This window comes from Mycteria americana, chromosome 1, assembly GCF_035582795.1.
Source record: "Mycteria americana isolate JAX WOST 10 ecotype Jacksonville Zoo and Gardens chromosome 1, USCA_MyAme_1.0, whole genome shotgun sequence".
Lineage (NCBI taxonomy): Eukaryota > Metazoa > Chordata > Aves > Ciconiiformes > Ciconiidae > Mycteria > Mycteria americana.
This window is the reverse complement of record NC_134365.1, coordinates 138,337,166-138,361,831: the sequence shown is the minus strand read 5'-3', so window position 1 is coordinate 138,361,831 and position 24,666 is coordinate 138,337,166. Positions and strand designations below refer to the sequence as shown.

Below are 24,666 nucleotides of genomic sequence, written 5' to 3'. Positions count from 1 at the left end.
CTGAGTCCTCCCTTGTACCTACCGTGCACGCAGTGGCTGAAAGGAACAGCTCTGAACTGACAAGCCTTGGGGACTGCAGTTTGCACTTCACTCAAGTGAGTTTGTCCTGGTAGTTACTCGTGAACAGCAGGAAAGACGCCAGAAATGAACTCTGCAGTTTTCCAGCTCATGAAAGGTACGCTCCAGCTGGGTGCAAATGTCTCATTTTTTATTATACCTAAGGGAGAGTGCAAACTGAAAATAGGGCAGAGGAAGCTAGAAAGAGCCAGGAAACAGTGTTCTTATTTTTGATGCTTTAAAGCAGCAAGAAGTAGCTTTTCAAGAACCACCTGCCACAAGAATAAGCTTTTGTTTTCCAGATTATTTTAGAAAATGGTGATTCTTTCACTGGATATGTTCTGCCCCACCTTATTTCATGGAAAAAAGCCAGCTGAATATGTGTTTCATGATAAAAAAATGAAGAAAGGGGACTTCAGGATGAGAATGTTTAACCTAAACCACCCCTACCCAAGACTCCAGAAAGACAGTAAAAAGCCATTGCAGACCCAAGATTTAGGCTTAGGCTGCACAAGGGGTCAGGGAAACAACTTTGCCCCAAAGTTGGCTCCTTTGTTCTTTCCCTGTAGGTAGCTTATCTTTCCTCTTTCCCTGTCCAGAGTCAGGACCCGCTAAGGCCCTGGTCTCAGGGTTTCTCACTGCAGTGGTGGCCAGGTCCTCTTTCCAATGGGGGGTGAAGACACCTGGGAGGAAAACAGTTTCTGATCCCACGTTGCCAGGGGTCCATCACAATGCTTCATATCAGTTCTGAGTTCTGTCCCAAGCTTCATTTTCAACAGCAGAGTATTTCAGCGTGAATAAATATAAATGAGTATTTCTGCAAGAGAATGGAAGGGTCGCGCAGTTAGAGCCAAGCATAATGCAGGCTGAGAATACCAGCGCTGCTGTATCTGTGTCTTTCTACCCTGACTTGCAACTGTGCTCGCCCTGCACATCTCCAGAGCATAGTACACCAGTTGTATCAAATTACATGGTAAATTGGTGAGATGGGCAAGTGTTCAGTAGGATCCATGAAATGCATATTTACATCTGACCCAATTAATCCCGTTCTCCACAGGGGATAGAAGCTGCTATTTGAATGTAATTAATTGTGAAGCATTCTGTAATGATGCTGTCCAAATGACATTGTGCAAAACCAAATTGTATTAACTAGGCTGTTGAAACCTCATGCTGTCTCAAGGTCTGAAAAACTTCATGGGTTACAGTAAAATCCAGTCTTTATAGTACTTTTAAAAAAGTGGTGTTGAAGCCATTTGTTTTTCTATCTTTTTTTCCCGAGGGAAAGCAACGTTGTTTAGTGATTTCTGTTCGAGTTAACAGCCATTGCTTATGGCAAACTGGTCAGAGCCTGATTCTGACACATTTAGTTTGATTTAATGATCAGACATGTTTATTTCACTTGACCCACTGCTACAGCAAGATGTTATTTACTCTAAATATGGATATCCATACTTGGGTATTTCTCTTGCTGCCTGTTTTGGGGTTGAGGTTTTTTGTTGTTGTTTTTTTGTAATAACACTAATCTATCTTGCACAAAAGAAGCAGTTGGCCAACTGGGAGTAGATGGATAGGTGCGGAAGGAGATTTTCTCTGCCACAACATGAGGAGGGGGCTAGAGATAGTTACACTGGAAGGAATAAACACCTTGAAGCTCCACATATTCTGAGTGCTTGTTGCTGAGTCTTCCCAGGGTCCTCACAAAGACCCATTTCAAGTTGGGAGCAACTGAAAACTCCTTGCCAAGCCCTGCCACAGGTCACTAAAAAGTTACCCGCTTCTGCTTTTGTGACTGGACTCTCCCCATGATATCTCAGAGCTGGCACAGCCCTGGCCCTTCCCACACAACACTTCTTTACCACAGCAGGATCAATGTCAAGAAGGACTTACTGTTGGAAAGCTCAGTTTTCCAGTGGCTGGTTGAATATAGCTGGCATACTGAGTGTGCCAGAGCATTTTTAGCTCTTGGGTAAACAGATTGGAAAGGTCAGAAAAGGCTACTGTGGTTGCCTAAACACGTGGAGTAACATAAGTCCAGAATCCTACCTGTGAATTTCTGCATCGAGCCTGTAACTTCTCTCTGAGCGATAGCAAAGCTCTTCGAATCATTTAACTTCTAACTTGTGTATGTAATTTCTCACACAGATACTGTGTGTGCATTGGTACACACACATACATAATCCACTTGCATAAGTGCAAGTTATTTTACCAAGGTGCCAAGGTTTTAATTTCTCTGTGATATCACGACAAGACTCCCAGGAGATAGGATGCCTTTGTTTTCATGCCTCACCTCCCTCTCTTCAAGTAGGTCTCCATGTAGTTTTCTGAGATAACTCTTTCTGCCAGTCAGGTGGAAGTGCTCTGCCTGTGACTGACTTATTCATTTTTCTGTTAAGCCTTCCCAAGCCTGCCGGTGATATACACTTGCCTTCAGGTGCTCTGTAATCTTAATCTGTCAAAAGAATAACTAAGAACAGAGATCACAAACCCTGTTCATTAGAGATTATGTGAGTTGCACAAATGTGAGATCTTGCATGCCATTCTAGGAAAGCAAGTTGTGCATTTCCTCTTCAGGATGTAAACTCTTACAGGTACCTGCGTGCAGCAGCCCTGATACTCTCTAGCACAAACTTTCTGAGAAATTATGCTATCTGTTGTCTGTTAACTTATGCCAGCTTTCTCTTTCACTTCCATGGAGTGCTCACGTTTCTAATATGGTCTGTTTCTGTCGTCAAATTGACAGGAAAGACCTGTACAACAGATATTTATGCAAAAAACCAAAGGGTTTTACCACATTCATGTTCTTCAGGTTTTGCAAAGCACAGTGTAGAACCAGACACTAAGTCTCCTCATTTGCCCCATCTGCAGAATTGTCGTCTTGTAGGCTTTTTTCTGTGCTGAGCGTGGCAGGCAAGGGAAATTGTAGCAAGTCTAATCAGGTGTGATGCCACTACAGGTTGGTGAGATACAAAGAACTTGTGCATCACAGGATGCTCTTTTAGAGCCCTTGGTATCTTCTGTCTGGAAGACGTACAAGGTCCTAATACTCTTTTTTCACCATTACATACTTAGTTAGATGAATTAAGATGCATTTGTCTGGTCCCATGTGTTTCATTGCATGTGCAGCATGGGTGCTTATACTGCATAAGTACTCTGTCCTAACTTTGAAAGGTTGGTGAACCTGCCACTGTCACGGAACTTCCCATGTGAAATTTGGTGGACGTTCTTGTGTTTGCAGATATTTACACCAATGAGTGGATACTCAAGTCTTCTGAAAATCACTTTGTGCTCTTGCTCAATAATTTTCCAGCCCTACCAACAGACTATATAGGTATTTCCTATAACCTTCCAGTGGCTCTTGCAGAAGACAATTACCTTACTTGCAAGTCTTGCAAGTTCTTGCCCCATCCTTTACAGTGGAGCAGTGGCAAATTATGCAGCTATTCAACTGCAGTTTCCTTATTAAACCGTAATGTCAGCTAGTCTTCCATCAGAGAGGTCCCTCCTTGGGTATTGGTGCATGTATGTGTGTGTGTGTGTGTGTCTAAGATGAAAAAGCAGAGGAGGCGTAACGTATTTTAGTTATTATTCCCCCTACATTAGCTTTACACTGTATTTCCCACATAGGTCACTGGATTTCTTTTGTGCCTGTCTGCCTAGTAATTGCCAGTTTCCCCCAGGGTCTCATATGCTGGCATGTCCTGCCATGCCTGGGCTTCAGCTTTTCTAAATTTATTAATTCTAGTTCTCTCTCTGAGCCTCTTTCATTTGGGTATTATGCTTCTCACTCCAGGTAGCCTCACCAATATTTCTAGTAATGATTTCCCTAGCAAAACTAAAGAAGATTAGTTGTTTCTTGATTTATCTGCTACCTTCAAAATTATTGCTCTGTATAGCTTTTTTTAATTACTTTTCAACCCTTTCCTACCAAGAGTGAGCTTAATTGCTCTTCCTACCCAGTTTGAAAATCTGTTTTTTGGCTTTTCAGCCTAGTCAATGTGTTCTTCATGTAGCATTTGTTTTCAGCTTAACCTTTCACCTAGCAATAGTCAAATTTCTTATCACAGACCCCATAAAACTGGATTCCTATCAGAAATAATAGAACTTTATTATAGATTTTTTGAAAAATGTTTGTAAACAATCATTTTAGTAATGCCTACAGAAAGATATAATGTTGAATTTAGATTCTTTTTTTCAGGTTTACATCTTAGGCAAAATGAACTTGTCACCTGTTTAAGCTAAACATGCTGCATTATAGTCAGAAGGCAAAGGGACTTGGTAGGAACATTTCTTCGGGTCATTATCTGAACTTAGAAGTTAAATAGCCAGTGTAGCTTTGAAATTCATGGGCCAGCTGTTTAGCAACCAGCTGCATCTTTTCACGGTGGGAAGCTCCATGTAGAGAAGATAAACCCCACGTTAGGCCAGAGCTCTGCCTGGCACAGGAAGCTCTCTGTGACAGCAATAGGTCCTTGATGCATCCTCCTGCGCTCCAGGACTTTGCAGCTCAAGGACTTCCTAAGCCAGAGGTGGTATTTTTGTGATGAGTAGACTTTACTATTTATGGATAGAGCAGTCAGTTCAATGTGATGATTTATGAATTATTAAAACACTTTTCTTAAACTTGCTGTGAGCTGTTCATGTTAGCTCCTCAGCATTTGTGGGACTAGGACTACATATGGCCACTGGAGCCACAAGGAGTGCATGTTGGGAGTGAAAAGGGTGCTGGAAGTGGAGGAAGATCTTTTGCGAGGTTAATCAAGGAATAGAAATAACCAAAGCTATGTATTAGATGAAAGTAAACAGGATGACTAATGGTTTTGCAAATTGTAATGCATATTCACAGGGTTCAGTCAGTATTTGTCACGAACAAAGTAATGCTGAGTTCAGTGACTGTGCCTGCAAGGAGAGCAGGGTTGAAAGAGAAAGGAGGAGAGCTAGTTACACTGGTTTTCTTTCCTGATATGAGGTATTTCTCTTTGTTCAGTTACATGAACAAGAACAGGAACAAATTTAGCATATTTAAGGACTTAGCATAAGCCGACTTCATCCTGCCATTTCAGATTTCTCAGGTGGTGGCTGGGGGTCCTTAGTCCATGCAAGCAAGGAAGCAAAAACAATGGAGGAAAGCAAGATTATGTGCTCCCATAATTAAACAAAAAATATCATGAAGCACTAAGTCAGTGCTGCTGTTCCCAATCTTCACCTTTCATGTCGACTTCAGATCTTACATAAAAGCAATTGATAAGCTAGTTGTTGCAGTTCTTTTTTAAAATGTTTTTGAGCACTGCCATTTTGTTCCTTATTTTGGAGATGACCTAGATTTGTCTGTCATGAACTTCAGCGGAGTCAGTTCTGTATTTTTCGCTAATGGGTTGGTCTTTTATTATTCTGGCCTTATTGTTACCTGTGCTGAATGTTCATGCAGTGGAGATATAAACTGTACTTTTTCATAGGGACCAAACAGGCATGTGAGGAAAGAGTAATAAAAAGTCCAGAGAGGGTAGCTTTTTACAGGCACAGAAAATATCTTGCTTCCTAGCTGTAAATACTCTTTTTTTTCAAGTTTGCACAAAGGATGTTTTTCCCCAAATACACAACAGCTCTTTTAAGATGTTCTGGTGCTGTATGCTTCTCTTCTTCTGTTACTTCTAGATACTGGGAATGCCTGTTTGTGTTGTCTGTCTCTTATTTGCTCTTTGATCTTTGTTCACTTTCCCTTGTGGCTTATCTTGTGTCATTTTGTTGTAAAAATAACCTATTTGAATTTTGCTTTTTGACATGTGAAGATTGATGATTTTGTCACCCTTCTTTGTTCTGTTACTGCTTTTCCCTTTGTTTGGTGAGTTATCTTCTGGGTATTTGTGTAGCTGGGGTTGAATAACAGGCTTATATCATGACAATGGATTTTTTTCATCAGACGCTGTGTTTGAACCTAGCTGTTGTTATTTCCTGAATATTTTTTGAACCCCACATGAGGCTAATAGACGGTTTTATTGCATGTGGCATCCCAGCCAGTGTTCTCATAGTCTCGCTTTTTTTCTGTCACTGCTCTATGTTCCTTGCTGCCTAACATGACCCTCGTGAGTCCGTCAAATATTTACCTCCTTCAGCTGTGAATCAAGAACCTAGTTCTCCTGTAGTGAGGTCCTATTCATCAGAGGGGAGATAGAAAGGTATTTTGGTGGAGTACCACATCTTATCTCTTGTGTGAGCTGCGGGCTGCCTTAGCCGGAGGCAGACGCCTGCTGTACCCCGGGGGTACAGGGGTGCCCCAGGGGTAATTGGCGCGCTACAGTGGGATGTGAATTTTGACCTTTCTTTTCCCACAAGTGCTCCCCTCTTGCTTTTCACATCAAAGTGAAGATGTTTTAGGAATCGGTACCAAATTCATGTGAATCTGAGGATCTTTTCTGCTGGCAGCTTCCGAAGCTTTGAAGCAAAGAGGCTTAGACTTTAGCCTCTTTGCATGTTTAAAGCATTACAACATAGAGAAAGCTGTTTGTCCTGGACCGTTATTGATTTTTATTCTGTTCTTCAAACTACAAACACAGAATCGTAGGATGGCAGGGAACAGGACCAGAAGAGCCCTTGAGAGCCAGCTGCCAGAGCCGGCACCAAGCAGTACGCCAGGAGATTTACAGTTGCTGAAAATATTAATCAGTGCTCTTAAACAGTTTCTTCTGTAATGTGCCCAATATATCAGGAGTGAGTTTAAGAGAGATTTGTGAGGGATTGTTCCTCAGGGAGACTGTGAGCTGAATTATATCTTTGTGGATGTGCTGACCCGCAGTTGAGTATTTCTGATTTACACCCTGTAGTTCTCATTGACTTGCAAGTACTCCTGAAACAAAGGTCAGTAAAAAAGTCTCTGAACGATTATTTACCATTCTGGACAGGAATAGCGATAGGCTCTTTCTATCCTAAGGCTCTTTGGTTCCCCTTCCTTCTGCAGCAGCACAGGTTGCAGCTGCAGATATGCTGCTGAAATACAGCTAACTCGTGCCAATCTCCTGCTGAGCTGTCTGCTTTCTGAGTCTACGCTCTCATCCTTTCTTAGCACTGGGAACTGCCCTTCACCCTATGGCCCCTTTTAGAGGTTACTCCTAATTTTAACTTCTGTCTGGACTGAGGAAACAATTTTTCAACACCTAGATGAGGAGCCAGGATTAATCCAAGACTTATTCTGACAGTGATATAAAACCCATAAATGCATGATGCAGTCTAAAAACAACCTGCCTGAGCAATTAGCTCAGTAATCAGACATTTAAAAAACAGTGGCAGAAGAGCAGAGCTATGGATTAAGATGCACGATGATTTTCTTCATTTAATAGAAAAGCATGCAGAATTTTAATTACGATCAGGAGATTTTACGTTTGCTCCAAGTACTCATGTGGGTTGCTAATGTGACAACTGTGGTTTGACAAGGAAGGACCACACAAGGCAAGACTTGAAAACTGGCAGATAGGAATACAGTGACTATTTCATTTTGGGCCCTGCAAGAGAACACACATCTGAAATGAATATGTGACAAGTGGGGAGTATTGGATTTCTGTGTGAGGAGTTGACAAGTCAGACAAACAGGAGCCATATATTATATGTGATGGCGAAAAGATCACATCATTTATAACCTTTGAAGCAACAGGAAAACTGAATGCAACATCATCTTATAATGATCTAAGAGAGAACTGTCTCTTTTTTTTTCTCCCTGGTTATATATAGCTGTTAGAGAGGGCCCTGCTGAGCGGAAAATGGAGCATATGATCAAGGGCAGTCCAGTGAGTCAATTTACTGACTAATACTGTAGATTATCATGTCAAATATATAGCACCAGCAGTATGAACAATAATGAAGCCTAGTTTATTTCTTTCCTGTAAATTGAAATGAAGATGTGATTGGAATTGTCACACCTTGGATATATGAGCCAGATTCTCTTAATCATCCAAAACAAATTGCCTTATTCTTTCTATTGACTTTTATTTTAGGAGCCATTCCAAGACTGGCAAGCTGAAACCATCTATTTAAATGTGTCAAACACATTTAAAATAACCTCTAGACGGCTGTCCCCTCAGGTGATGGTTCAATGGTCTCGGGCTTTGAAATACCTGCTCCCCTCAGACCCAAAGAAGGGATAACTCAGCCTTTCATCCTGTGGGGAGAAATCACTCAGCACAGTATCACACAGAGACACTGCAAATGAGCTCCAGGATCATCAGTAAACCATCCAGCCCTGAAGCCAACAGGGCAAGAGACTCACAGAAACCCCAGATGGCCATCGAAAGGAGCCTTTCCTTGGCCGGTCTTCTGTCTCCCTGTGCTTTCAGAGTGTCAGTGAGCAAGCATGAGGAGGGGGATATTGCCAATGTTGTGCAGACTCCATGGGTCTCCTTCCATTACTTTTGTTTTCTTTCCAAATTACAGGAAGAACATATCCACGTGTTTTGTAGGTTTATTTATGATGTTGATCAGTAAGGTGGTATTCTCTCTGATGTCAAACTGAACACCACCTGAAGAGAAGGTACAGCTAGCCATACGCTAAAATTTCCACTCCATACAGAAGGGGTTCATTTTAATTTAGCTATGCAATACCAGGGTTCTTGTGTTTTACTGGTGTCCACGCTCCAGGTGAAAGTCTGATGACCTTTTGCTCTGTCAAAATTCTAGCATGAGCGAAAACTTAGGGAAATAATGTTTGAATTGCAAGTCATTGCCATTGGGATAAAAAGAGTACATAATCAATGTTATTGATTTCTAAACTCCTTTCTCTAAGAAGAGAGCTGAGAGTAATTGGAGAGACATTTACTAACTGTTTGCTAAAGATAAGTCACAAAGCCCAAATATTGCTTATCTGTTAAGTTTAATTTCCTGAAGGTGGTGTGTAAACTAATATAGAAATTAGCACAGTGTTATAAATTTAGCACATATAAGGAAAAGCAGATGGTACTGCTGTGATTGGACATGTCATTGGAGTATTCCAGAGCATGCCAAATCTTTAATCTATTACTATTTGCATATACTACCACGTTACTCAGTTTTCAGTAGACTAGAACAACATGTACTATGCACAAACAACTCTTTTTGCCGAGCTTTAAACTTAGAATAAAAATTAAATCCCATTTGCTGGTTTTGCAGCACTCATTGTGTTCGTTTCCCAAAGCCTCCAAATGGTTTGTGTTGCACGTTCTGGGCAGTCAGAACAAGGGCACAGACTGCTCCATGGGCCAACGCACTCAGCGATCTTCAGCTTTCCATGCCAGGAACGGGGGGCACTATGTCATGACCAGTAGTGCAAATGAGAAGCGATAGATTTCAAAATGCTTTGTGGTACTGGAAACTCTTTGAGCAATTAGGAGCTCTGTGGATACCCAAAAGTGGAATGTTTTAATTTTAAAATCCAACCATTTCCTGGTTATTCTTAAAAGGTAGAATAACACCTTTCAGTTCAGAGGTGGACTTGGCAAGGTGGAGCTCCACTTTATGATTTGTCTTTTCTTTGGAGGAAGAGAATTTAGCCGCGAAGAGCAAAAAGGGGCAGGAGCAGATAGCGGTTGAGGAAGAAACTGAATTTTTCAAGCAGAAGGTGGAGATCACGTATTTGGAAATCAGTGAGGATGAAAGCATCAGAGAGGAGGTATGCAAGAGCAGAACTGGGAACTAGTGAGGCAAAATGTGTGGTAGAAAAAAGTAGAAAAGAGTCAGAGAAGAGACTCTTCTGAGACTTTTTCTCAGAAGAGTCTGAGAAGAGACTTTTCTGAGACTTTTTCTCAGAAAAGAGAAAAAGTCAAGAAGAGAAGAGACAGGTGCAGAAGGAAGGAGACAGGGAAGCAAAAGGACCAAGAGTGGCTATTGAATACCATTTCCTTAATCAATTTGCCTGTGTTTCACATTAGTGGTTTTAAGACCCCACTCATGTTTCCAGCTCAGAGGACAAACAAATCAGGTTAATGCCCACTCATTATAAATGCACAGTGTGTGTGATATCCCATTGAGCAGTATTTAGGCTGCCCCCAAACCCATCATCTTATCTGATTCTGGTAGAGGGCTCCTGCCTGATACTCATGAGGCTGTTAGATGTCCAGTGAAGTAGAAACCCATGCTGCCGGGTCTCTGTCTCAGGGGACTCCTGCACTGCTTCATTCTCTGGCTTATTGGCATATTTTCCGAACACAATCCTTCCCAAGGTGTTATCCCTTCACAAAAGCAGGACCTCACAGTCAGGTGGTCGTAGGCCCTCAACGTGAATCCTGACCTCTTCCGTACACCCAAGGACAGGCTTCTCCAGAGCTCCGGCACTGCAAACACTGATTTATAATTACTCCAGGACATATAAAAGATGAAACATACAACATGCACATTTCAGGAAGGCTGCTGGCATAGCAACCCTTTATTTTGGTGTTATTCTTGTGCTCTCCCCTCTAGATAAATTAATCGGCCATTTCTTCTCCCATTTTCCTTGATATTCTTGAGCAAAACTTGAGTTCAGATGAGCATATGAGATCGTCTCCCAAGAATACCTCTTCCACTGCTCTAGCCATGCTTCCGTGTTTCATCCACGTGTACCTCTCAGTGCTGACTTTTCTTATATACTGTTAAATCTATTGTTTCAGGTTATCCTTTAATCAGTTTTGCCAAGTAATAAAAGTCCATCACCAGGTGATCTGTTGCTTAGCTACTGGCCTGGGCAGATGGTCTCCTGGAGAGTTGCCAGCACCCCACCACAGAGCCTGCTCATGGGCAGAGAGGATTGGGAAGGTTTAATGACCCTTGTTCATGTGTTCTGTATCCCTGCTGCTCAGAACCGCATTCCCATCTGAAGGGCAAAAGCTAGCAGGAAAGTTAGCATTTTGAGGAGTTATTCAAAATGGAGTTTGCAGTTTGATAAACGCTCTGGAGAGAGCTCCTAACCTTAAGCTGGAATACAAAAATTCTCACTAGGTGGGCTTCTCACTAGGGAATACAAAAGGCATTAGATGACCAACTTAAGTAGATGCCCACATGTATACATGCATGTACACATATCTGCATGTGTGGGTGTATACAGACTGTGCGAGTGTGTATATTTATGTGTGTGTAATACAGTAAAACTATCAAACCCATTTTAAATGAAATCTTATTTCATTTCCGTTGTATGCATACTTCCAATGACCTTGTAGGATTTGTGGATTTATTACTTACCAGATGAGAAAAAAAACCCCAACAATTCTGTGTAAAGATTGCACTATCAAGTTGCTGTAGCACTGAGTGCCATTGATTTTTACCTCATGATGAATATTTATTTTGCTGTGAATAAATAGTATCAGAATTTTATAGAGCAACCCTCATAGAAGCAAATCAAAATGAAAATACAGAAGTCTATTTGTGTAGTAAATTTCTAATACAATCAAACAGTCAAGATGTTTCTAAGATGCAACAATTTAATTTTAGAAACAAGCTTGAAGTGCAGATAGCTGGCAAATACTTTGTTTAACCCAATCACACTTCAGTGTTATGTAAAAACAGCTAGAGAAATTCAGACTAAGATCTTGGCTAACGACAAGAACTAAATGATATGCAAAGCCAGAAAGGATAATTTGTGTAATAGAAGATAAGAAAAGGAAACCAACCCCAAAACATTATTTATTGGAAGTCTGCTATTAAGAACTGATAATTGGAAAAGGAAGGCGTTTATTTATCAGTTGGCTTGTCTCCTCAGGAAAAAAAAAAAACAACCCACACAAAACTTATAAAATTTGCATGTGAACACTTTAAGATTATTCAGATATTCTTGACTATTTTTAGCTACAGAATTTAAATTATTAAAATAATTTGCAATATTTAATTCATTTTGTGCAGTATTTGCATAAATTGAATGCATGAAGTCTGTCTGAGAAATCTCTGGTAATCTCCCTCTGCATTTGTTGGGGTTTGTTCTGGGTGTTTGTTTAGCAAATGGCTTGAAGGAGTGAATCCACCAAAAGAGAGGAAAAAAACCCTCTTCCTTCCCCTGCCCCTGCCCCTTCCCCTGCCCCTTCCCCTTTCTCTGCCCCTGCCCCTACCCCTGCCCCTGCCCCTGCCCCTGCCCCTACCCCTGCCCCTGCCCCTGCCCCTGCCCCTTCCATGCACCGAGCAGGAGACAGCCAGTGCCCAGCGAGGGGCATGGATGCCACAGGTCCCAACGCTTCGTCCCAAGCCCTGTCCCAGGCAGGGAGGACGGCGTCCACTGTCGCTGGCCTGCTGTGGGCTGGACTGCAGATTGGCCCCGAAAACTGATGGAGCTGAGGGAATCAAAACATGAGCCTGAAAAAATCCCCGGCAATACGTTGTTCTAGAGAGTAATCTGCATGAATCAAATCACGAGTGCTGTTTATGGGCCCTGTACGCACATATACACTCTTTTTCTTCTTTTTTTTTTTTTAATTTTGACTCTTTAACAAATGAGGTACTGTGAGATGCCACGGTCAGGGCACAGGGGTGCTCTAATAAAGTGATCTAAGATGATTACAGCTGAGGCAGAGACCAGTGAGAAATTTTGCAGAGGTGCAATTAAAACGATCTTCCCCAAAATATTTAAATCTGCCTGGAGAAAAGCATCAGGGAACCTGATGGGAAAAACCCTGGGGGGCAGGTGCTCAGATGTCCCTGTCCGCGACTGGGGGCTGTGAGCTCGGCTGCCCCACGGGCTGCGGTGGCCGGTTGCCCAAGCCTGTCACGCAGCCGGGGCAGCGCACGCCCTTGTCCCGGGATGGGACTTGCCAGGTGGTGTTGGCCCTGCAGCAGGTTTCAGGGCAGGAGAGCGCTGAAGTCTGAGGCTGGGGCTTGAACATTGGCAACAGGAGGCAGGTGAGAGGGTCTGTGCCGCGTCTCATCTCTCCTGGGGCAGATGTTTTGCAGAGAGCAAGAGAAAGTGGGAAATGTGAATTTTAGGTAGGTTTCCCTCAGAGTTTTAGGTTCTTGAGGTTCTAAAATTTTAGCAAATATAGTCTTGCTTTACATTATTTTGCTTTGATGTGCCCATTAACTGCTATTCCATGTTCTAGCTGAAATAGTCACATATTTAAACACTAGCTTTGCAGTTTGCTCAGCCTTGCATGCAGACAGCATGAGCAGAAATTGGTTGCCCTGTATCCGACAGATTTCTGATCAAAGCAGATTATCCTTCAAATATAGGTCATTAACTTCTATTTGTCTGATGTAAAATAGACTAATGTGCTGTTCCCACTGATAAACTGGCCAACCTCTTCTTCCAGCAGGGAGAGACTGGCAGAAGAGTTATCCAAGAGCAGTCAAGTTTCCAGACTGCACTGTCCTGAGAGGATTTAATACCCAGGCAGATGATGTCTATAGGACACTCACAGGTCACTGGGTCTGGATATTTTAAGGCATTACTTTCATTTAAAACAAAGGGAAACCAAAAGACTGTGTCAGGAATAGATCTGCTGTTATTTAGGAGCTATAACTCTATCATAACCTTTACGAGGCTGTGCAAAACAGCAATTCATCTGGTTCTCCCCCCCCCCCATAATTAAAATATTAATTATATTATATATAAAACATGAAATTGAATAAGGAATTTACATTAACTGTGTTTGCAAAATTGAGAGAAGGAAGACATGCTTTACTAAGAAAAAGGAAAATCTTTTTTTGTTGGTAGCAAACCGATCACCCTTACTGACTGTATAATCTTTATTATTAAAGTAATCCTTGAAAAATTTAGATTCCACTTAAAGATATTTCAAGCCAGGAAAATATTTTTGCTCCACAACATGTTTAAATTATGTTACTCTTTCAGTTGGATAATGTTCAATTCCTACTCAAAGAGGGCTAAGCCACATTAACTACCATGTCATTATTGTATTAACAACAGTTCACTTGCTGTTCTTACAGAATAAGTAAATCACTCATGCTTCAGAGATTCTTCTGCTGTTTATTGGAGATAGGAGGTGTTACTAAACACAGCTTTCTAAAACAAACCTAAATTTGTCCATTGGAAACACTTACTGAAGACAATAATGACCAATTTCTCTTACATAAATTAAAATATCGGTGCTATTTATAATAAAAGGTTGGTTTTACTTAGATTTTATAAGGCATGAGTGTCCAAATGAGAGAAAAAGCAAACCTCAGTGAGCAGGAAAATCGGTGTTAAGAGAAGTAGAAAAGGGGTGAATGCCACTATCGCACACAGAATGGTGGGTTCTGATGGAGCAGCATCAAGCAGTAAGATCGGTCAGAGTCTGCTTATATTTTTGATTAAACACCTTGGTGAAAATTTAGAAAAATCAATTATGAGGCCAAATTCTGGGACGTGTTTGATCTATACTTTGGGCAGGATTGAAGTGAGAAACTGACAATTTTACATCACCTTCTGCTCCTCTGAAGCCTGGATGAAGGAGGAGTGGGAATGGCATCTGGCTTGGGTGAGCTGAGATCCAGGGCTCTTCAGGGGGGAACAAATTAGAGGAGTCTGTTAGTGACTCTTTATTACCAAATGCCACCAGAGCTTGCTCCAACTTTGCTTCTTCTGCCTGTCTAAGGAACAGGGACGCATAGGTTTGCTATGTAAGAGACGTCTCTTTCTGCATCAGCAGGATTTAGCTTCAAAGCAGAACTATGTGAAGAGGAAAAAATGACACTCAAAATACTAAAAACTAGTGGAAACGCAGGATATTTCAACATTAGCTCCAGCTCCTGGCACATTATCAAGAGGTGGAAGACCTGAAGTCCCATAGGACATGCCATATTTGGTGAGAAGGAATGGCCTCTGCTCCAGGACCCTTTCTCCAGCAGTGGTCTGGCATGGATATTGAGAGAAATTGTATTTAAAAGCTCCAAGACAAACCTAGAAGGACTTTTCTGTGTTCTGAAAATAATCAACCAAGGGTGCACTTCTGCATGAAGTAGGTTGCACTTTCAATAGGTGCACATGGACCTATGAATCTGTGCCATTGTGCTATTTTCATCCTCTGAAATGTTCTCACACAATGATTTACACAGGTAAATGAAAGATAACTTCCTTTTAAAAAATAAGTTCTTTTCTCCCTCATAGTGTCATTGTGTTTTATCCTCTTTCCTGCCTTGAAAAAAATATATATATACAAAAAAACCCATAACCTATTCCCTTTCCTTCCATTTATTAATATTCACCATGATTTTATGACCTCTGTGATATCCACCCCCAAACACAGCTTTTCTGAGCTGAAGAAATCTCATCTGCTTTGTTTCTCCTCATGCAGAAAAAGTTTTTTATCATCCTTGCTGCTCCCCTTTGTATTTTACCTAATTCTGCTTTACTGAGTTTGGGTGACCAGAAATGCTCCTCGTGTTCAAAAACTGATCACACTGTGAGTGGATAAAGTGTCAGAACGATGTTTTCTGTTTCGTTTGTCCGTTGCCTGATGGCTGCTCAGCAGAGGACTAATGTCAGAATCATCTACGTGGGAATTCCCCAAACTCCCACCTGGGAAAGAACCAATTTTGAGCCCATTACTGTCTATGTGTAATTATTAGGGTTATCTTTTGCAATGGGCTTTACCTTGCACTTATCGGTCCTGTATTTCACTTACTGCCATTTTGTTACTGAGTCACTCAGCATTTAGAAATCCTTCTGGAAAGCCTGGCTTAGATTTGTCCGCTTTGAATAGCCTGTTTCACCTGCGTACGTTCCCTTGGGAACCTTTGTCCCAGCTCATTTATAAATTTTTTCCTTGTTACTGGTTCTCGCACAGGTTCTTGGGGATCCTCTCCAGTGATTCCCTCAGTTATGAAATCGATCTTTTACTCCTAAACTCCATTACTGCCTTTTAAACAGTTAATCTATGAAAGGACCCTCCCTCTCATCTCCTGACAATTTAGCTTTGTAAGAGCCTTCTGTGGAGAACCAAAGAGGGTTTGGAAGTCCAAGCATGCTTCTCAGCTGAACTACCTTCATCCACATACGCAATGACTCCTGAGAACTGAACCCATGTGAGCACCACTGTCTTTACAAAACCACACCGTGAATTATGTAAAGCACTGAGAGATGGGAGGTGTCTCAAAATCATAAAGATGATTTAGGAATGAAGTCTCCAAAGCTATTTTGGTGTCTAATTCCTATTGATTCCATTTTGCATTCAAGACTGAATTTATTGTGGTTTTCTAACTTTGTGCTTATGAATGCCAAAAGGAAAATTTCCCTGATGTTCTCTACCCTATACCTAAAATTAATCTCCTATGCCCTTGAAATTTAATTAAACCAGATAGTCTTTTAAATTGTTTGCCCACCATATGTTGGAAAAAGAGTAGCAAAATTAAATGAATAAATCATATCAGAGAGTAAATTAAATACACTGTTTGAAGCCAGCCTCTATCTCATTTTCCTCATTGTTAAAACTGAGTCAATGCTGACGATAAGCATTTAAAAGTGGTTAGGACAAAGCACTTCAGAATGCATTGTACAGAAAGCTGTGCATGCAAGGCAGTGAATGGACTAGATTTTCTAAAGTGTTTTTCCCATTCCTGATTGCTTTGGTGTGCAGTTGGTAGTATGGATTACATTCTAGACCTGACGGAGTAGAAATAAAAGCTTTACAAAGATGGAAGATGAAGAAAGAAAACCATGTCAGAAATATAACCCCCCTGATTTACACATTGCCTACTGCAAAGCTAAGTCAAGAGAATCTCATTTTATCACTTTGTAAAGCACAGAAAATTATTAAATTTTATGAATTTAATAATTTTTATGAATTTAATAATTTAATAATTTTAATAAGGTAAATTAAAAATTGAGAAAAATATATTTCTTGTTTGATGAAACCGTTTATAGCCAACACCTAAGCATGTTCAGTGTGATACCATAAGATAATACACATAAACCCATGTTGTTGAAAAAGCATCTGTAGAAAGCATTTGCCCAAATCTCAGGAATTGTAATTAGTTTTCAAAGGATAGTTCTTCTAAAATACTCAGGAGCGTGAACATCTGAGAGGAAACCAGCAAAAGAACTATTTCATCTTGCTATTTGTTACTTTTCTGTTTCTCATGCTAGCTTGTGACCCTTTTCCCCCACGTCTTTATCAAGGACAGATTGAGTTATAACTACATACTAGGCAAGACTAACTTCACATCCCTTTAGAAGGATAAAGTCAATGACTTCAATGGCAGTGGATTCTGCCACTCCAGTTGATGTCCAGTGGCTTCCAACTGCAATTTGATTTTGGTCTTAAAATCTGTAAAAACATAAATAGCCTGGGATTTAAGCAAGTGAGATCATGTCTCGTTTAAAATGAATGTAAATTTTATGTGTAATCTGATTAAAATAATGACAGAAATGTTTGCAAAGTCATTTGCACTATTTAGCAGTGACTAAGCTGGTGAACAGCACAGACTGAAGACTGCTTTTGGATAAGGCTCCATGGTAGGGTATGTCAGATGGTGTGAACTGAATATGACCCTGAGAATGAAGAGTGACTTTGCAACCACATCAGAGGGTAGCCTAGGTAGATTTCCCAGTAGTTCGCCAAGCCTCTAGGCTAAAGGAAGACATATGCACTATGTTAAGGGAAGGCACTTGAGGTCAGTTCTTCATCTCACATATTGATACATGAAAAAAAAAAAAGGTTCTCTTTGTCAAAGGATCTAAATTTGGTTTTCTTTCTCCATGACTATTCCCCAAAATCCTTTATATGTAATGATGTTGGAAGATCATCTGAAATGTCAAATTGTAGCTTTGCCCTAAGATTATGGTGTTTTAGAGACAGGTTTTTTAACTACATCCATACTGCTAAAGTAAATCACATTGGGGATTTTATTGTTCCTGAGGCCAGCTATCACCACATGGCTCATGACCACAGTGCTTAGCGTTAGTCCCCAGTGGAGCAGGTTCATCTCAGAGAAAGCTTGTTGGCATGGTCCACGATGGAGTGAGATAACCCACAAGCAGGGTGGACAATGAAGTTCCAGCACTTGTGTTGACCCCCAGCTCCCTTCAGCAGCAGAAGGAAGCCTTTCTGTCCCTGCTGTGTCATTTTGGGTGGAACAAGTTTGAGGGCTCAGGGGGCTAATAGGACACATGCCCAACTGCAGTCTCATGGGAGAAGTATCCTCCTAGCACAGACATGTGGGTCTCGATCTCTGCAGGGTTTCGTGGTTAATTTTCAACACTATTGGCCAATTTAATCAGAGGGGGCAGAGACCTCGCTACCCCGAGGTCTTTCAGGTGATGTCTGGTCAGGTGGGAGAGCTCTGATGGGGTCAGGCCTTGCCTATGAGACTGCAGATGCTGGCAGTGGTCAGAGGGCAAGCAGGTGCCAGACTGCAGAACAGAGAACCAGTAAAATACTCCTTGGCTCCTGAGGGATTTTACTACTGAAAATGAGATGGTGCTTATGGATCTACAGCACCTCCAGGGCTAGAGGTGGGGCTGTAAGGACTGTGGCTTTGCTTGCTCCTGTGGCACTTAGCCGATCGCAACAGCTACAGCTTAGGTGTCTCTAGTGCTAAGTTTTTGTAAGAGTGTAATATCAAACATAGAAACAAGTGGCAGGGTAGAAACACAGTGCCATTCTCTTGATTAACTATTTAGTCTTTGAAAAAAGTTTTTCTGATTAAGTTTAAAAAAAAGCTACATAAACACAAGCTTTTTTGCAACCAGTAAACAGCTCCATGTTGGGAGAACAAGTAACAAACTGATCCAGGGATTTACTGGGGAGAAGGAGATTCAAATCTGCTCAAGCAGAGAAGGAAACTGAGCCTGTGCTCCTCATACCCCAGGTGAATGCTGTACCTCTTGTACCCAGGGTAAATCAACATCTGCTGCAGTCCTAAATAAAAAGCTAGCATGGGGACTGGGCACACTTCCCTCGGGGTTTTGTGAGAAAGAAGTGGCACAGCCAACTGTCTGTGGGGGAAAAAGCAGAGCTCTAAATCCCATTGAGAAATGAGTGGCTCCTTACAGCTAAATGTTGGGTGCTGAAGACCTGAAAGAATGCGATTTAAACATCCCTGCCCCTAATCTCAGATGAATTCCCACTCGAGTTACAGCAGTGTAAGCTCAAAAGCGGGGCCGTGACATTGAAGATGAATTGCTCAGCCCCACGCGACAAAGCTGTGACCCAGCAGGGCACAGTGGAAGTCGGGACTTTCCAAGCCCTGCCTTGAGCTCAGTATATTTTCTTTCCTCCCATAGGTCTCTCACGAGTAACAGAAATTAAATTTTTAAAAAATGAATGAAGTACATATGGCAACACAGCTGCTGAAAATCTGTTACCCTTTTTAATCACCTCTCATGTCCTGGGCATGCATTTTATCCTTCAAACTCAGTAAAAGGGAAAGCGCTGCGAGGAAGGCACCTCCCTTTATTATTGGGGGACTTTGTGGTGTTATTAAGTCATGCAAGAGAAGCCTTGCCTACAAGACTATCCAGAACTTAGGTCTCAGTGGGATCATCTTTAAAATACTTTACATATTTATAATCACTAGGACAAGCAGAATTTCAGAGTTTTCACAGAGGGACTGAAAACTATGAATAAATACAATTGAAAAAGGAGAGGACCATGCTTCTTTTTCTTCATGATGGTGAGTTTTTGAAATGAAAGGGCTATAAACCCTGGCTAAGTGCTCAAACAGCCTTGCAATACCACAGTTTTCCACCTGCTCATGGGCACACTGTAGAATAGTCCTCAGGCTGAAGTGACAGGGGCTCCAAAGCACTCTTCACTGCCTCTCCTCCTTCCATAAGCACTCAATGTCATAAGCAGTCAGAGTGACTATTTCTCATTTGGTAGCCTTGGATCACACTACTAGTTATACACGTTTGCATGTCAGCTCCAAGGTAAGCAGAGCAAGTCTAGTGATATATTCAATTCCAATGCTGGAGCTGGGGAGACAGAGAAACGCAATTATTGAAAGAGGTGCTTCTGTGAAGGAGCAGTGATTTACATCCTGAATAGGTGTAAATTATCCTCCCTCCCCACCCCCAAGTTCAGCATATGTACTCCTTATTCAATATCTTGCTGCTGTGATGTTTTTTCTTGCAGTCTCTGATTCTCTGTCAAGATCAGAAGGCTCTGGTTTAGTGAGAGATATGAAGAAGTATTCCCTGTGAGGGAGTGGGCTCCTTGTGAGCCCAAGAAGCGGTCATTTTAAATCAACAATGAAATATTTGTCAGTCAAAGAGAAGGTCTTTAACTGGGGCAAGCTGCTGGACCTACAATTCATCCCTGCTGGAATGAAAAATAATAGAGCTGCTCATTTGTTGGTTTTGAATCCTTCAGGGAGGGCTGCCAGTAACTGTTAACTTGTGTATTATTGTGCTATCAGACAGGAAAAATGGCAGTGAGAATTCACCAGCACAGTCACAACCTTTCATCACACAGTTATCATGGTGATAAAGTTCAGTGGTAGTTACTCACCTCTCCAAAAACAAATATTACCCACTCAGACAAGAGAGAGAATGGATTTCTGCAAGATGGTGCTACATTAGCTCGCGCTACTGCACCTAACTCCCAGTTACCACTAAATCCAAGTGCCCAGTGCACTTTGAAGTATTGATTGTCAGAGCACTCCTGTGAGCAAGGAGGGACCGTGATCTGTCCTTGTTTTGTAGATCGGAGACAGAGGTGCAAGGCTGCGGTTAGATTGCGCCAGGGATACTCATTGCCATGAGCTTGGGCCCCTGGATCTCCGGGTTATTCAATTCAGCCTGGCCGGAGCAGACTCCCTGCTACCAACATGACCATGTTGTTTCCTCCCCACAGCAAGCCCACGGAGAGTGATGAGAAACCTGTGAAGTCAGGTCTTTTCCCTATGGAGTTGGGATGCAGCCTGCTGCTCAGGGCAACTGATTTAGTCATAGCTAGAGAAATTAAAGCTCTGATTCACAAACACTGGCAGTCACCTAATTTCCTTGTATTTTTATGTGAGTTGTAATTGCTTGCTTGTCTTTGAAACCTGGACTTTGTATCGTAGCTTAACCAGCTAATTTGCTTAGGTGCTTTGGATGGGTGCACCTCAACTACTCAAGTATATGGTGTGCTTGATAGACAGGTGATTGTGTCTCTCATTTGTCTTCTTTATCCCCCAGGAAGATGAAGTTGCTCGTGAGAGTCGATTCAATTTCAGTGGCTATGGCATGGGTCACTGCCTCCAAGTCAAAGACGGCACAGCAGTCAAGGCTACTCCACCCAACCCACCTCCAGCACCACCAAAGGATTCAGATTCCATCAAAAAGAAGTTTGTTGACCGTGCAAAAAGGATTGATACAATATCCCGCGCTGCATTCCCACTCGCCTTCCTCATTTTCAACATCTTTTACTGGATTACATACAAAATTATACGGCATGAGGACATTCACAAGAAGTAGGCGTGTCTAGTTTGCCAGGACTTCTTAGCCAAAGTGATCCACATGTAAATAAACAGTGAAATGTCTTTCTGTCATTTGGACTAAGGGTTTCTTCCCCCCCCAAGGACACTGAAGAAAAAAAATGAACAAAGAGGAAAAGAAGTATAGATGGAAAAGTGATTGCATGAAAAAAGATGCCGTGAGACCAGTCAAGAAAGGTTTCCCCTGTGTACTCTCAGTGTTGTTCTTCCAGATTCAGCATTGATCAGACGTCTGTAAATGGGGCCAAATTTTACCCAACTTTATCACCAAGATATTATCTTTCAAAAGAAAAGAGAATCAGAAAACAAACAATTCTCCTAAAACATCTACCAAAAGACTGTGGTGGCTACAGTACAGTGAGTTATAAGAGGACCAAACTTTTTCAGGATAATGTTGCCTTTCTATTTGAAACAAGTCTACTGAGCTACATTCCATGACCATGTCTGTAGTTAGTGGTTTCACCAAGGAGTCCTTTTGTGGGTTGTAAATTATTTCTACTGACAGGGGAGAGGGAAAAAAAAAAAGAAAAAAAAAAGATTTATACTTTACTATCCTTGTGGGTGTGCATTTTAATATTATCTTGCTTTACTAGAATTGTAATTTTGGGGTTGAACTTGTGTGTCGTGTGATTTATTTGATAGCTGACACTCCAAAACCAGTGAAACTGCCCGGTTTATTTTTGTTGGAAGACAGTGCACTTACTTCATTTTATTTCTGCTGATTTTACATGCAACTTGAGGTGCCAAACTGTATTTTACCTGTTGTGCTACCCTGTACCACACTACTTAGTAAGAACTTGTTTCCTCAAAGGTGTAGCTCAGTTTAGCATTGAGTTTCTATTACTGCTCTCATTGTAGCTGGAATCAATAGCTCTATAGGTAAACACAACTTGTTTACAGACCTCTAATTTATATCTTTATTCAAAGTGGCTATCATTTTAAATATCATTAATTAACCTAAGAATTTTAAAACTGTACTGTGATTTTCAGAACCTGTTACCTTTTGGTGCCAGATCTACGTTATTCAAATCCTTGCTACATGTTTTAAAGTAGAAAAGTAAAAAAAAAAAAAAGATGGTATTTTTGCTTACACAGAAGACGACAACCTGTAACATAAGATGAATCAAACATTAAAATTTTACACTTGCTGTAAAAGGGTTTATTAAAAAAAGGCATTTGTTCAATTTCAATAAAGCTAAATGTGGTACTAACATTCCTTCACTCTTTTCTTCATTTGCAGCAGCAGGGCTGTTCGCGACAGGGCCCAGCTCTTTCACCGCTCTGTCAGCAGAAAGAGGGTGAAAAGCAACCTTCTGCTGACCTGGCTTAGCACGCCAAATTTTGCTATCTATTCTGCAGCTGAGGGGCTGTTGCAGCCCCTGGGAGTATGTCAAGGACTGTGTCAGAAATGTGGCTAGCACACAACAGGAGCATTTGCAGAACATTTGCATTTGCGGAGCCAGGGCTGGGGGAGGAGGCACGCTGCTCCCTGCTCACAGCACCCGTGCACGGTGAGAAGCACGCCTCAGCGTCACACGTGCTGTGCCCCGCTTGGGGGTATCCGAAACGTCCTCCTGACTTTCTTACAGCTTCCCCACTTCCGTGAGCCGAAGAACATGCTGAGATGGCCTACGTCAGGTGCCTCACGTAGACGTCACAGAGTCACAGAATCACAGAATCATATAGGTTGGAAAAGACCTTTAAGATCATCGAGTCCAACCATAAACCTAACACTGCCAAAAACCACCACTACACCATGTCTCTAAGTACCTCATCCAAACGTCCTTTAAATACCTCCAGGGATGGCGACATGGGACGTCGTAACGACCGATAGTTTAAAAACAAATTAAACTGCATCCAGTTCACTGCCCTTCCCTTGAGAGGCCAAAATACACACCCTGTAGCTGCACAGCAGAGACATTTTTTCCTCCTCCCCTAGTGAGATGTGGTACAGAGACATACTGTACCTGCAACTTTTCTCACTCCGCTTTCTCACTCAACTTTTCTCACTCCGCTGGACTCCTGGACCAGCTTCTGCTGAGAGGTTGTGCATGCATGTACCACAGCCTGGCCGAGCCTCTATTTGTGTGTGCGTGTCCATGCCCGTGCCCCTGTCCCTCCCCGCACAGCTGCATGTAACCACCAGGCTTTGTTCCTCTCCCAGGACTGGGAAGGGCATCTAGAGATGTTGACCAGGCTGATTCCCAAACGGTTACGTAAATTAATGGTAAAAAGCCAGTTGTGCATTTTATCTCCCCGTACCCTCCTCAGTTCTGTAGACTCTCCTGTCACTTACAGCTGACAGAAATGGCAACAGTCATCTTCTTCTCCTTGAGACCATGGATCCAGATGTGACTGACAGCCTAGAAGGGGGAATGAAGTTAAAGTGAGAACTCAAGACAACTGTCCAAACTGTTTTGCTTTGCGAAATAAGCTTTTGACTCAAATTTAGCTGTCATAATATTTGTAATTTCTTTAGTGTAGGATTTGCTTTTCTTCCATTTTACAGTGGAACAGTATTTGATTTATGGATAATGTAGTTGAGGATAACCTCAGCCCAATCCTAGTCCCATGGGCTCCGGCAGGGTGAGGATACCCAGCTTTAAACTGTGTTTGCATGGGAAATTAGGAGCCTTCATCAGTACGTAAACATTCAGAGCTCACTTTTACAGCCCCTCGTTCCAGAAACTCTGCTTTAAATGAAGGTGTAATGCCAGGATTAATGTTAATCCTCAGAGCACAGATGTGTTGCTAGCGAGCGTCAGAGCCTACTGCTCATAGCTCCCCCATACGACCGCAGCCCGCTGCAACAGGAATGCAAAACAATTCTCAGCTGATGGGTGTTTGCACATCCCTTTTTGAGGTGAAGCTGGTCTGCCTCCAGCATCCACATCACAAACTCCTCTGCATGCTTTGCAGTGCTTGGCTATTAGCATTGACGAAATAGTTTGCTAAAAGATACTCTGCTGATCAGATTTGTGGTATGCTGACAGCGTGCATGGTAAGATTGCTCCGCTGTTGCCTTGTATGTAAACTTACTTCTGGTCATGGAAGTAATCTGCGCACAAAATCCTTACAGGTCTCTCTCTTTCTGAAGACAGAATTTATAGCTACATGGCAATTAGTTGTGAATCTTGAAATTACCTGAGTAAATTTTGCACATAAATGATGCATGCAAATGGACAAGGCACCCCAAGCATGGGAATTAGGAATGGCCACATGATACAGAAGAGTTCTTGGCACGCTGGTCAGTGGCCTGTGAACCATCTCACACAG

At 41.9% G+C, this 24,666-nt stretch overlaps 1 protein-coding gene across 2 annotated transcripts in view; it reads left to right on the top strand.

Annotated features, from left to right (window-relative positions):
• The window catches only part of GLRA2 (glycine receptor alpha 2), a 128,956-nt gene extending 107,586 nt beyond the window's left edge, over window positions 1–21,370 (top strand). For both annotated transcript variants that reach the window (XM_075491899.1, XM_075491898.1), the window contains exon 9: window positions 21,092–21,370. In XM_075491899.1, the coding sequence (XP_075348014.1) occupies window positions 21,092–21,370 (279 nt within the window). The remainder of the gene's footprint in view (window positions 1–21,091) is intronic.
• Window positions 21,371–24,666: the final 3,296 nt, after the last annotated feature.